The 15,498-nt window shown below is 36.7% G+C and overlaps 1 protein-coding gene across 8 annotated transcripts in view; it reads right to left on the bottom strand.

Moving 5' to 3' along the window:
- The window catches only part of LOC145478785 (zinc finger MIZ domain-containing protein 1-like), a 42,448-nt gene that overhangs the window by 15,343 nt on the left and 11,607 nt on the right, over positions 1-15,498 (bottom strand). For 4 of the 8 annotated variants that reach the window (XM_081456938.1, XM_081456941.1, XM_081456940.1 and 1 more), the window contains exons 2-4: positions 14,751-14,823; positions 423-607; positions 249-294 (exon numbers count right to left, since the gene is read on the bottom strand). In XM_081456938.1, coding sequence (XP_081313064.1) covers positions 249-294; positions 423-607; positions 14,751-14,799 — 280 coding nt within the window. In that variant the 5' untranslated portion in view covers positions 14,800-14,823. Of the gene's footprint in view, positions 1-248; positions 295-422; positions 608-3,748; positions 3,980-10,713; positions 14,715-14,750; positions 14,824-15,498 lie in introns of those variants that run through there. The other 4 variants (XM_081456936.1, XM_081456937.1, XM_081456935.1 and 1 more) reach the window with 4 other exon arrangements.

The following is a 15,498-nucleotide window of genomic DNA, read 5'->3' as shown; positions in this document are numbered from 1 at the left end:
TTCTCATCACTTGTCCACTTGACAGTGTACTGATATTGTAAGGTGAATTCATATTTTGATCACTTGAGAATAATGTCATCAACGACAAGCCTAGAAACAGACTTTCAAGTACACACACTGGAATAATGGCTAGCAATAGGTCAAGTTTTACGAGCCAAACAATTTTTACCTAGAAGTCCGATTTCCCAGATTTTCATGAAACAATTTAGCTTAAGCACTTACAGTAATAACAAAAATATCACACATACCTAAATCCAAATCATAACCAGGATTTGCTGCAACTTGACTCACAACCTAAAAGACAATAAACCACATTACACTGGCAAATCTGCACAGGCTGTCATCAAGCCCTGCATGTCATAAGGTCAAGTAAACTGCATCAGAATTTCAAAATATCAAGGGAGTTATAAAGCAACACATACTGTGAGGCATCCCATCAAGTTGCTCTCAAATGCTCGCTGAAAGGCACGTACATCCCCACACCATTCCAGAAGTTCCCTTGCCGATGTCTGGAACCCTTGTGGTGAGGAGAGGTGCTGTTTTATGCATTGCAGTCTTTCATTGGTTTGTTGAATATGCCGCTCCATACTCAGGCTCATTCCAGCACCTACAAAGATCAATTATTATCAAATGTTTTAGACTTGAACATGTACTAATTCAACTTTGGTCTGTAGCTCCTATACTATGAAACCAAATGTCTTCTTTATTGTGAAATTTATTCCCTGCCTTCTAGAGAAAGTCGACTGTCAATTGACCACACTAGTTGTAAAACATCATGAAAAAAAAAAATTCTACTGCACAGAGAGAGAAAATGACTGCTGCTACAGTATGCTTTTCTTTGTACATCCATGTGGCTCATTGCACCACCAATCAAAACATGTTTAAGAACAGTCTTGCCCATTTCTGGTCATTCCGTAGAACCTCATTACTTCATCCACCATTGGCTATCAAAAGTGAGAGCTTTGTGGCTAAAGAAAAATGACTGCCCAGGCTCTTGATCAGGCCGAATGTAACAGACTGCAATGTGCTGGCTTACAAACAAGATGGCTCTCAGACAAGGTTCTACTATGTAGCTATGATCCAGAAAGTAGCAAGCTTCTAAAAGTAACAACCTTCCAAAAGTAATGACCCCTGAATGTAACTTCCTGAATTACATGGTAAACAATAGAAATAACAAATACAACAAGCTGCACCAGAATCATCTAGGAATATGTCTGCAATGACCCTTGTCTCAAAGGCCGTGCATCACAGTGTTGTTGTACATGTATATGTACAGTATCTACTCTTAGCAACAGGAATGACCATTTTGAACAATTTATACATTTCACATATTTTTATTCTTTAGTATTGGGTTGGCCAAAATAAGGTGTTTCAGCTGCTCAAAAGTAGTAAAATAGCAACAGAAAAAGGCTGCTAAACCTGAAAATAACAAGGGTCATTGCTGTCAAAATTTGAAAGTACTTGAATTTGAAAGAACTTGTCCAAACAGTTTCAAATACATTTTCAATGTAACATGCTGAGAAAGGATCAGTTAAATTAAAAAACAATTTTCTACAAAATTCTGCTCACTCAACAAATTTATAAAGCTTGAGTTTAACCTTGAGAATAAAAGCAACTTACAAGCCAAATTTTTCTTCATTTACAAAACAAAATAACAGACACAATACATTGCGGCTAACTTGTGAGGAGCAGATGTCTAGATGTGAACTTAAATTTAGGGCCCACGAAAATGAACAATGCACTATACAGCTGCCTAATAGATCTATAGAAAGCAGCATTTACAACTATTTTACAAGAAGCAATTTTAAACTTATGCAAGCAGATGTCTACATTTGAAATAAATTTAGAGCCCATGAAAGTGAACAATGTACCATACAGCTGCCTAATAGATTTATAGAAAGCCGCATATACAACTATTTAGTAAGACGTAATTCTTTTCTCCCATAAACAACACTTTCCCTCTCGTGGCAACATAATTACTTGGATAAACTCCACTCACAAAAGAGCCTCATTGTCCAGTGCAATTAAACACCTATCTTAAGTGTATGATCATTTTAATTTAACAAGAAAACAATTTAAAGCTGAAAATTACTTATTTGAACTGCTACTAACAGTGTAAGGAATGTGCACATGTATCACTAGCCACTGCTCCAAAATCTTCCTAGCTTAAGTCCACAAGCAGCATGAAAGCCGATTGGAATTATTTATCAACACACTACTTTGCATTTGATTCACTTCTATTGGTAAATTCAAAGCCAGCTTCACCTCATTTAACACCACCTAAGACGCCTTGTTGATGTGAAATCCACTCAAGAATCAATCAGAGGTAAATCTCGTATGTACCACATGAATTTACTATACAAATTAGCTTGCAGGCCTCACCAAATCAACCTCAACACAAAGTGCAAATTTGCATGAAATTTGAAGAGTTCACAATCCATGAAATATTATGCATACAAAACCAACCAAACTTGTTGAGATAAAGCTGAAATTTTCAAAGCGAAATGATCTTATGCCAAAATAAACTAAGCCAAATAATTACTAGGTGTTCATATTACCCCTAATGTGTACCTGTTTGAAGTGTAACTTTGTAACTTTGAAAATCAAGCCTTAATCTCCCATTTCAACAGAGTCAAAATAAAAGGCTAACCACAGAAAATAACACATGGTCTTTGTTTCCACTGTTTCAATGCTGGAGCTAAATTATTCAAAAGCCACAAGCAAACCTATTGTCTTTTATCCCCATTCAACACTTGTCTTCTAGGGAACACAAGTAGACACCCACATGTATCTCCAGTGAAATGATGAATTAATTAAGAACAATAAAGGTGCTATATACCCTACAGAACCCGGTTCACACTAAAACAAAAATGTTCTGACCCTTGAAGAAAGCTGTTTCCCTCTGGGCTGCCTATTTCATTCAAACAAAGGCTCTCTTGGCTTGCACTCCACACATTTTCCTCCTATGGTGCGACCTTGTCAAGCATATCAATCCTCTTGAAAACCATAACCAAAAACAAAAGCCGCTAAGAACACCACTGTTTTAGTTCCAGTTAGCAGACAGTTGTATTTGTGTGCAGAAAGTGAACTACAGGAAACATTCTACTTTGTACATATGCAAATGCAACATAGCATTTGGCAACTTAGCAAAATTTAAATACACCCAGTTACATCAGGATTTTAAGGTTGATGATAGTACAGGTATGAAATACAATATTTTTTTACTATTATGCATGAAGATGGTTAGAACCTTTTAATACTCTTTCTCTCCACTGCTTTCACAATTATGAAAACTCCATTTACTGTGTTTAATGTCATGTTTATGATTATCAGTTCGTCTATAAGATACAAGTACATGTTAAGTCAACTGGTGTCAGTAAACTGTTAACGCAGGTCATCTCACCCACTAAACTAGCTTTGCATTCATTTCTACTCAAGCTTCTTTTGCAGTTTTACTAATTGAAATTAAATTGACAAATACCTATACAACTTAACTCCCATTTAGAGCACATGTCTACGTGCAAAAAAACTCAGGTTAATTTCAAAATAATTGCACTTTTTTGACAGCATGTTTTTACACAAACAAAGCAACATATTGACTTTCACTTGAATGTATTTAGGTTAACAAGTTTAAATGCAGCTCTTGACTACAGTCATGTTTACTATAGTAGCATTCAAAACCCTCAAAGTTAATATTAAAAAGCTGAAACTGATCAAGATTAAAATGTCAAAAGAAAAGGTCTATTACTGTTCTGGGTGAGGTGCTGATTATCCAGCGGTTGACTCTGGGCTGTTGCTGTTCCATAAAAAAGCCCATCATCCAAGTCAGTCATGGCCTTGCCAGTGAAGTCGCCCAAACCATTCAGAGGGAAATCCCCCATATTGTAGAAAGAGTTTCCAAAATTACCACAGAGCCACGAGTCTTCAGTGTAACCAAAACGTGTTAAAACACCACTGTGTTATGAACTTTGGGATAGAGCTAACAGAGTAATGAGAACACTTGGTTAGGTTTAAAAATTTTATATTTAGAGTTTCAATGATTAATTATTTAACAGTTTAAATTTTGGTTTCTGACAAGGTTTACCATACTACCTAATCCATATGCCAGAATTTTTTTACAGTTTATCCAGAGATTACTCCTGTGGGCATATCACTCTAGAGAGAGCAGAGGTTTAGATGTTATTGCTGGTATTTATTTTCACCGCACATCGGCTTTAAGTATTGCACTGAGTTCTAGACATGCCATTAACATTTAATAACCAGAAGCCTGTGTCCTTGTTTGCAAATTCAGGTTCTTTCAATCTGATTAGTGAAAATAAGTACATGTCAAACCAACACAGGTACAATGAACAGGGAAACCACCTGTGAACAAAACCCAAGCCAGCACTTCAAAATAAACAAGTGCCTAATTATTATCACTGCTGGGCACAAACAACTCATCACTACATGGGTGTAAGTCAAAACGTATGGGAAGTCATGAGATTTGCCAAGAGGCATTGAAAAACATCCCATGTTTGCAAAGGTTTGCTTGAGTTCACAAGGTTTCAACCCAATGAGCGTAAAAGAGATTAAACAAAATCAAGTCAAAGGCATTGTTGATTCTTTACAGAAGCATGAAAAAGAACCTGCTTTAGCACATAGAATCAACTGTCTGGTTGGTTCTATGAGACCACCATGTAGTCTCCCCCCTCCCCCCCAGTCTGGGTCAACATGCCCTTTTAAACCAGGAGGGTGGAGTCAACTGGTATTGAACAATAGGTAGGCTCAAACCATCCAAAGGATCAATAACTCGATGTGCAAATTGTTACAGTTTATGATCATACAATGTAGTAGTAGCAAACATGCCATCTTTATCAACATGCAAATTATGTTTCTAATCATAAACTTTAGTTTTATTTTCAGTTTACAAATTACAAGAATTTTTTTAAAAAGTTACTCAATAAGCCACAGGTTTTCCTCAGTGTGACTTAGATGCAGCAGAGGACATGCATGTCTACATTATGCAAATGTATGCAGCATCTCATTTGAGAAACTGCACCTTACCTCTTTAGCTGACTAGTTTAAGAGCTACACATGCAGCGAGCAATTCCATGTATACATGTAAGCTTCAACAAAATTAATAAGACTTTTATCGATAAGGCTTCTTGATTGTTCCAAACAAGTTATACACAGGGTGGAATGTCTAGATTTATATTATAAATTTGTGTTCAAATCAACTTTCAGAAATTTTTAATTATTTCTCAGCAAAAAAAAAAAGATTCCTTGTCATTGCAGAAGATTTTGATGCCATGGGAGCAAGGTGCAAAGGGTACATGTAAATGTACATGTAAATAAACTGCGAGAGGAATGATGGCCTAATGATTACTGCACTGGACAGCAGATCGAGCAGTCTGGGTTTAAGCCCTGGGCGGCATCACTGTGTTGTGTTCATAGGCAAGACTCACAGTGCCTCTCTTCCCCAGCAGTATAAATTGGCAGCAATGAATATTTATTATTGGGGCAGCCTGATGTCCAAAATACTGGAGAGTAATCTGCAATGAACTAACATTCTACCCAGGGGGAGTAGAAACCAGAGTAAAGTACAAATAGCTATGAGCCAGTCGGGCTTAATAGGTTTTACTTTACTTTACTTCTGTAAATAAAGTGTTTACATTACATTACATTAACTAAAGAGTTATAATAGGCAATGCATTTAAAAGCATCTTTAAATTGCACTAACATATACACTGCACTTAAAATCCTTGAAAGAACTGATCTTTTTAACCCCATGATGCATGGCTTAATTCAAGGCTCAAGCCAAATGTAAAATGAATATTAAAGTTAGCATGTCACATAACTTCTGATCACTGACAGACCTGCCAGCAAAAACTAAACATTCACACCAAAAACAAATGGTTCTGACTAGATTCCTCAAACTGATTATTATTCATATCTGATCTTAACTAGAAGCAATCTAAGAAAAGCTACCACCTTCAAAAGATCAAGATAACTGCTGCTTTTTATTAGCCAAAAAAAAAGTACAAAAGCATTGGTGAGAAAGGATCATATAAAACCAAGTCAATCTCTGTTTCACATTTGGGTACAGATTACATGTATGTCTTCTTGATTTCCAAAGGAAACTCTCTGAATTCAAATTTGAATCTCTACAAAATGTTTGGACATTTGCTTAACAATTTTGCATAAAAACAATATAGCACTGACATGTTTATGTTGCCCACAGAAACATGGATGTTTTTCATTGGCTCACAATGACAACCAGCTGCTGTACAACTGAGGGCTGGGGAAATGACTGACTGGGCAAATATACAGGTGCTTTATGATTTATAAGTTGACTTAATAACCAAGCACAACCCAATTCTTTCCACATATAATACGTAAAAAGTCTGAAAATCAACCCTGACTTCCAAGAGGAGGTTACATCCATTAAATTCAACTTGGCTCCTAGATGTACAGTGTACAGATACATGTATGTACATTGTAAACTTGAATCATGGGGACCTTCAAATTACTTTAATGTTTAAATTACTAACCAACTGTTTTATATACATGTACTCATGTCCATGATTAGTATGAACTGACATCATGAAAATTAAGGGAACAAAATATCAGGCTTAACTTAAGAGATAACTTTAAAGAAAAATTAAAAACAACAAATAAAGCTGTACAATGGAAAAATAATACTTTGAGAAAATCAGAAGTAGATAGTCATGGTACTGGGACCAACCCAGATGAAACCATCTTGTAGATTTAATTTTGTTTTTGACCGAGATTGAACCATTTTCAGCAACCGTACACGTATAGATGCAAATGTACATGCATATGTATGTTGCACTATTTGCACAACAACAGACTCAGTTCTGAAAGGCCACAGCCTTTAGTGAGCTAATTTTATGACACTATTGAAGGACCACAGCAAATATCAATCACAGTGAAAAGGTAGTGGTGAAGAAGGATCTTAAATACAGTTGTGATAAAAAATATATATATATAAGTAACTTCTTTTTACACTGTTAGGATGAAGTGCACAAACATCAAACTAAGACCATCCCTCTCCTCAATCCCCCCCCCCCCTCCCAAATTACAAACAAAACTGGAAGAGAAATTCACAACTATCTGGTTGCACAGTACTAAAATACATCAAGATAACTGAGTGCACTTTAATATTATTTGCTCAACATGGGTGGCCTATTTACCAATACATGTAGATAGATAGATAGAAACTTTATTAAGAATGTCATCCACCAACTAGCTGGGGAAAAACTCCCCTACTAATACGGGGACATAACAAAAACGAGTTAAATTAGAAGAAAATACCTAAAAAAAAAAAAACCTATAACTATTTACAATAGTAAAATTTAAATCCAAGTTAAAATATGTTATGAGACTATGTACAGTGGATATGTATCATGAAACACTATATGTACTTTTTTCTACCATGGGTAAATGTTTAGTTCATGGTGTGGTTCAGCACACTGATCTTACAAAACAGGCTTTTCTCACAAAGAACTAAATTTAACTCCACCAAGACTAGGCAACACCACCAAGTACCAGTAACAATTTGTCATTTAAATATACAGCTTCTACTGTTGTTCAAGTATTACTAACTGATCAGATGACAAACATTCACAGCTGCAATCATACTGCAAAAACATAATAACTATCAGGGCACCTGGCTGAGGCAACGATTGTACTGTTATGACCTTTAAAATAAAATAAAAGGAATTACATGTCCTTCTTATGAAAATAATTCAAATTCAAACAATGACTAAAAGTGAAAGGTTATCACTGAATTCTAAACCACAATTCTTTCATGCAACTGGATTCATACAAAGGTCAAAGATCACAAGCAACTATTCTATAAAAAGTCAACAAAGTGACTAACTCCAGGCACGTCTTTTCTAAAATACATACACAGTTATCAGATCAAGATACAAATAAAGAACAAAACAGAAAAAGCACACTCACTGTAACAACCCTTCAAGTTTTGTACAAAATGAAATTAATTAATCAATAAGGTCTACCAACAGGGCTCAGACAAAACACTACTAACTGAACATTAATGTCATAGAATTTCACAAATTGCGTGCACGAACCCAATATATATTTTTCTTTTTATGTATTTGGCATGGGGAATGTTCATTGAAATCAAGCTTTAACCAGAAAGAACTTTAACTCTTTCTAAGAAAGGATAACTTGAAAACATGTAAGGAATGACAATATCAAAGCTCGTTAAGTCAGTCTTCAGCCAGGAAAAATTCCAAACTCCACATTTCTTCACAAAGACAACACAAAAAGACGGAATATACCCCAAAATACAAACCACCTTTAATAGTTGGTAAAAGTCTAGATACATACTTGTTTTTGTCTGAAAAAATAGCCTAACATCATCCAAACGAAATCTTCCTAATTTCAATTCCTTTTGAAAGAAGTGTAATTGGATTATCAAATATACAGAAAACGCCAAAAAACTGGTAACAGAAAATGAGTTTATTAAACAAAAAAAAATAAATTTCTTTCAACACCCTAATTTGAATAAGAATGTTTCATCTGCTCTGCTCAATGTAGCTGATAAAAAGATAGGATTTTGAAAATCCCCTCAACTAAAAGCATGTGCGAAGACTTTCTTTGAAAATGATATCCAGGTTGAAATATTACCACACTACAACATATACAGAACCACATAGCATGATAAAATATATGTATTATTGCAGCACTAAATTTGCCTGCTTGCCTTGAGCAAAACTAAGGAATTACCAGTGAAGTTTACTTAAAATCAGATGAGCAAGTTGTCAAGTCATGATTACTAAGCATTTGGTACAAAAGTATCCTTGATATCACAGTTGTGCGAGAACTACGACTTCCCTGTTTTCTGATGACGTGACTGACAATTTACAAACGTAGAACTGCACTAATCACCTCTACACCTAACAAACAATATGTAAACTTCATCCTTGTGTTTTATTTTTTTGGTTTTTTTTTTGTTTTTTTTTTTTGTCTGAGAATAAGACTACCTGAGATTGCCTCTGAATTTAGGGGTCTTTAAATTTTAGTTCCTAGTATTCGTAATTCGTATTTCTGTTTCTATTTCTGACAAATTTGATTAGATCGGCTACACTGTAATACGTACCACGGGGACTTCTAGAATTTCACCCACTTGCTAGCTATGACGAGCATTTTCAGAATTTGTAGGGACTGTTCGAATATTCAATTCCTGCAAGCAACAATAACCACGTATTGTTTTTCTTTCACACTCACTTGTTCTCTTAACTCGGGCACAACGTTCTAAACACTGATCTTCGATCGAAGAATAAGTCTAATCCAAAGGGAGAGAGATCGGCTTAGTACAAACAATAGCAAGTTCCCAGAAATTTAAAACCTGTACAGCAAAACGGATCAAACTACAGAGACGAGAGAAACTGCACTCTGATGACCTTATATACGAGATAAAACAAATACTTCACCAATTGCGACTGGAACACTTATGCGAAAATGCAAATCACGGAAAAAGTAAGCGTGTAATGCAAATCAAACCCAATTCTAAAACTTCGTTTTCGCTCTGTTTTTCTTTTTCCAAAACCAGTAGTTTTTGAATTTTTCAGCTTGGCAAACGAGAAGTCGACCCACAATGGAGTCGCTGAACATGATCAGCAAATTAGCATGAAAAAGCCGATACTAAAATAATTTCTCGTTGGAGCAAAGGAAAGTCTCGATATTTGCATAAGAAGCGGTTGATCAGTAAAATCCCTGGGCATAACTAGAAATTAAATTCAGCCTATTTTCGGTGGAATAAACCAACGAGAAACCACAAAATTCTTTAAATTATTTAGCTACAACCTTCTCAATGGTACATTTATGGTTCTTTACAATCCATTTCTACAGAGGACACACAATGGTTTATTTTAATAATATGAACTACTATGTATTCTGTGTATCATAGCGAAAATTGCAAACCATGAATCTATGATCACAATATTAAACTTCAATAAGACTGCTTCGGTAATGAAAGAGAACTAATCACCCGTGCAAAGAGGGATATTGAAAAGTCAATTTAAAACTCAGAACTCGGAGATTTTGTGCAGCACTTCAACGTAAAGCTGAAAATTCTCGACTAAATAGATCCCCGCGAGAACTGTTTACAACTATCTTCTGACCTAACACAAAGGCAAATTGAAATCCTATGTATGCCATCTTACACGGGCTTAAAGGCACAACTGAAACCCAATCCCGACCAATAAGCTCGCGAAATCCTACGAATAGCGTCGATGGAAAGAATAGCGAGGTCCAAAACGTCGGAATATTCGGCGGTTTGGATTTGTTCTGTAGCGGTTGAGGACAAGAGCTAAATGGACGTTTACCAACTTCGATTCTTTTCTTTAAATACAAGACACCGCTATGTTTATATGTCTTACTAACGGTATACACGGGTCAGAAACCTCTCGCAATGCTATAATAAAACCCGCCATCAGTACGTTTTGAGTTAATTTACAAAATAACTACAAGGAGGCAAGTTTGGAGTTCAAAGCTTCGCCGCCCGGCCGGGCTAAGCGGCGTTCGTACTCGACTTTCGCCGCAACAATATACCACTGGGTCTAACTCCCTGTAATTCAAAGCGCCAAAATCTTTCGAAACTACCTCTACACAATAAATTATTCACCTTAATTCTGTGATAAGTTATACATCATCAGACATAAAAAAGGAAGGGGGAAAACTTACTTTAACAACCATCACGTTGTAGGTGAAACGTCTCAATCCAATTTTCGAGCAAAATCCTTTCGAAAGCGAAGTTCCTATTTCGCAGAAGAATTCCTCTCCCCTCACATCATTATCGTCAAAAGAGCCTCCTGTTATTATCTTTTTTTCTCCTGAATCGCAAACTGTCTAGTAATTATCGAAATCTACGCTTGAAACCTTAAATTTGTACGATATACAGCGCCGAAGAGCTTCGCCCGGTCAGGCTTTCCCAGACAAAAAAGCGAAGTTTCATTGTAAACGACACACATGCAATCCAAGTGATTGGATGTCAGTTATCCACCAATCAAACGCGTCCCGAAATGTACCGCATTGTCAATCACCCGCCAACACAAAATCACCCGCGCTTTAGAATTTCCGGTCAAATCACCTAAAACACTTATAAAACACCGCGAAAATTGCAGCGACAAGCACCAACTCGCTCCGTGCTTAAGTGAACGAAGACTCTGGCGGTAAAACTGCCTGGAATTCTGAGCTGCCGCTGGCGTGAATTTTAAGAAGCGCATCGCAAAAATAGGACAAGTTGTGACAAGTTGACGTTGTTTTGTCATTATTTTTATTGACCACACGTGACGTGGTCCTTATTGGACAAGATGTATGCAGATTGGTAAACAATGGTGAACAAGGGGGCCATTGAGACGAACAAAGGTTGAAAACGGAACAACCAATCGAAAGATACGCCGGGGCTTATAATCTAAGGTGGCACACGCGTGATGCGAATTTTGATTTCTTGATTTGCGTGACAGTAAAGTACATCACACGCAAGATTTGTAATGTTTTACAATGATCATTTTAACAGGTTTCGTCAACTGATACACAATTTCTGAATTTCAAACATGAAACAGTCTTGAAAATGAAAACTAACCCGTTTTTATATTCCCCTTTTAGTTCCACCACGATCAAACAAAATATAATCTAGTGATGAATTGAAGCAAAGAAAAACTCGATCTCATCATGACTCACGCACCGAAAGAACTGATGGAAATCAACATTGTTTATATAAATATAGACATGATCACGCAACGCAAGTGTTTTGAAACATCGTGGGAATGGAATCTTTCACGCCTTTTCAGCGCCATCCCACAAGACAGGATGTTACGTGCACGTACGTAAAAATACTTCAAACAAGCAATACAATCTGATTCTACGTGACCGCGTTCCAGAGGTCCTTTACACACAGTAGAATTACAACCGTGGTTCTTTCTACGAGATACTTAGGTTAAAGAGGTATAAAATGCTCTATATGTAGTGAAAGACACCTTTTTTACTCATAACAAGAGGGTGCGGTACATAAGGTGCCGATGAGTGTCAAAACTCATGTACGGTCGTGCAATGATTCACGATGAGAAAAACAAACTGAAAAGCTAACATCGGCAGTTTTTGATCTCATTCCAATTCGCTGATGTTGTTTTCCTTTAATTTGCTACTCTTCTTAATTTGGGATCTCTAGTCGAAATCTGAAAGCAAGTGTTTTAATCCTGCGGCGAGAACGCAACTGATAAACATACAAAACCTTCACAACTGGTGTATTTCTCGGCTGTGGTTTTAAACTGTACAAGTGAACTTTGTCCCAAAAGTCAGAAGAATTTTTAAACCGTTTCAATTTTTTGTAAGGAAGCATGCTACGATATATTGAGTCACTTTTTGCCATAAATTTAAATCACCTCCTAAACTAAGGAAATATCAGAGCAAGTTTATTAAGATAGAAACCAACAGAGACATAGTCAAGACTGGATAAAGTACACTGTGAACGGATTTCAAACAATGATCAGTCTTAATAAAATTGGACTACCGTTCAGACATGCTCTGAAAATGCGCTGATCATGCTCCAGTCATGCAAAGAATGCATGACCATGTCTATGTTGTGCACTCGTTAGGAATTACCTTCGATTCCCGCCCTTTTGGTGTTTTGGACAGATCATCTCGAGAGCTAAGACCTGTTTCAAAAGCCACATTTATCGAACAGTGATCAGAAAGTACATCTATGACAGTTAGATGAGTTTTTTAAGGCTGCACCGGCATTCACCTTTTTAAATAATGGAAGCTAATTCAACTGAAAAGTTTGCTTTTATTAAACATCTTCCTGTTCGCATTAGGGCAATTCATTCCTCTCTCAAGTAGGCTTTCCTCCTAGGCGGTTATTTCTGGGTGCGCAAGGGTCCATATGGAATTTATCGACCAGTCTACAAAAATTTAAAGAAGCGGTTTCAAGTCCGTCGGTCGAATGTGGTAACTGATCCTTTACGCTCTGTTTCAAAGAGGGTTCAGTGTAAAAAAAAAAGTGCAGACGAGAGCTCCGTCAAAACAGTGGAGTGAAGAAAAATCTCGATGTTTTTATAAATTGTTCATGAGGCTACAGATGAAATTGTTTCCTGCAAGGCTAGGAAACGATTTTGTAACATATGAACTTTTTTCTGGAGTAGTAAAGAGGCGGCGAGATCTAAAACCAAAAAAAAAAACTGTTTACAGCATGAGTGGCAACGTCGAACTGAAAAACGTCATCATAAAGCAATTCAGTTTCAGCGTGCGAGGATGAAACTAATCACACATGTTCTTTGGGATAGAAATAGTGACTTTCCCGATCAAAGGTTTCCCGTTGACGCAATTGCGGAAGGCCCTTGCAAAAGTCGATAGACTTGACTAAAACGACGATCAGGAAAAAAAATGACGGTTACAAATGGGAAAATTTCGATCGAAGACTGTGAAGCAATAGATGTCATTTTCATGAAGACATTAATACAAAATAAGGTGTAGAAAGCTTAATTCAATGTGATCAGTGGATACATAATGTCAGGAGCACGGTCTGTGGGTTTATAACTGTAGAGAACCTCGATGTTTAATTTATAAGTCAAAAGAGTATATATCCATCAGAAAAAAACAAAACAGTAACGTTATTGTAACAAAAATTTCGCCTTCAGTCGACACCAAGAGGAAAACAGATCGTGAATAAAATCTCTGAGAATATCCAGCCGGCAAGACCTAGTATTATCGCTGAGTCATCAACGGAATTCAAATCTGAGCCCCATAAAAATTTAAATATTTAAAAAAGACTGCGACTTGTGATGCTGTATCATTTATTAGAGGTGTAGGTGCATTCAACACAACTGATTATACATACAACACAGCTTTTTGCTCAACGGTCAGACAATGGCTTGGTCATCACCGTCGCAGTTCCATTCATGTGATTCAATACAAACCAGCGGAACATGTACGAATACTCATTTCACAAACTGAGTGACTAACAGAACATTCGTTGATTGTCTTAAAAATCTTCTAGACAGTATATAAAGACCACCGAGATAGTCGACTGGCCCGCCCTGCTCGCGAGGTTTACAACTAATATTCTGCCTCACTTACCAGTTAGTCTGGCGTGAGTTTGGTAACAAGCAAGTCGTCAACTGAGCAAATCTAATTTCCCGCTAACAAGAAAGACAAACTCAAACTTTCGGCGGTGTTCTTGAATTCTAATGGCTTGCAAATCGCGTAGCCCTTCGTCATCTCTTTTGTCTTTTACTACTATTCAGAATCTTCTTCAGGGCCATGAAAAAGACTTATAGCACGCCTGCAAAAGACAAGCGAACTCGATGGACAAACGTTGCGAAGGATTTAGCCTTTTGACGCGAAAAGCAAAATAGTGCACACAAAACATACAATATCAGGTGAAAGTTAATTGCGACGAATTTCATTTAGCGACAAACTTTGCTTCTGTCGAACGTTGAATAATTGGTTGTGACTAAAATACCACGCACGGCATTTAACCGTATTCACTTTGATTTTTTTTTTTTCGAATAAGTAAAAGTGAACCGATTTCCTAGAGAATCCCCTCCACTGCCCTAAGTCTATTGACTAGCACTCCCCGAGGTTCGCGACAAGTCAATAAAGATTATTTCTATACCCGGACTCGCAAATAAGTCGAATATTTAAATTGTCATTCGGTTTCTTGTGGCGGGAAACAAACTGGTCATTTTTTAAGTGATTCAGTTGAAGTTTCGTTCGCTTACCTGTACTGGTAATTCCAGTAGTTTCCAAGTCTATGTATTCAAGCTCCATCCACAAGAAAATTCACTGACCTACCTACAAACAAAGTAAATTTGAAAATTTATCTTTAATGTTAATTAATTCAAAAATAGATTAGGTTGTCAGGCAGGGCATAAAATTTTCATGCATACATGTCATCAATTTAGCTAAGGAAAGCAGCTGAAATTTTCCTTTAAATTCGTTTCTTTTTTTTCCCAATGAGGTAAAATTTTCTGCACGCGTAGAATAAACGATAGCTTTTAAGCTGCCGGGTTCCTAAATGTAAAAATGTATTAGTCGTTTTTGATTAACAAAATATGATTGATATAGAAGGCTTCTTTATGACGTGGAAGTTATTATGCGTACCCAGTGGAGAGATTCATACGCGCATTTTATGTTTTCCAGCTACCGAAGAAAAATATCCCCTGCTAGAAATCCTTATTCGCAACTGTTAAATTTGTGCGATTAAATGACCAAGCGAAAAATCAATTCCGAAATGCACGAGCCTGTAACCAAATTAATGATATTTTGCGGCAACTGCTCGTTTGAAACTACAGCTAAACTCGAGATTTCACATTGGAGGATTTTCTCAGGTCACTTACATGAGTAAACACAGGGTCTCAAAGCGGGCCTTGCTGGTTTAAGGGGGCACTCTCGACGTAATCTAATATAGCAACCAGCAGTTTTTTTTTTTTTTCTGGTTAAGAAAAATAGATCTCATACAGTTAGTGA

The sequence above is a fragment of the Orbicella franksi genome, chromosome 2 (genome assembly GCF_964199315.1).
Source record: "Orbicella franksi chromosome 2, jaOrbFran1.1, whole genome shotgun sequence".
Taxonomy (NCBI): Eukaryota; Metazoa; Cnidaria; class Anthozoa; order Scleractinia; family Merulinidae; genus Orbicella; species Orbicella franksi.
The sequence above is the reverse complement of the archived record's forward strand: the minus strand, read 5'-3'. Positions and strand labels throughout refer to the sequence as shown.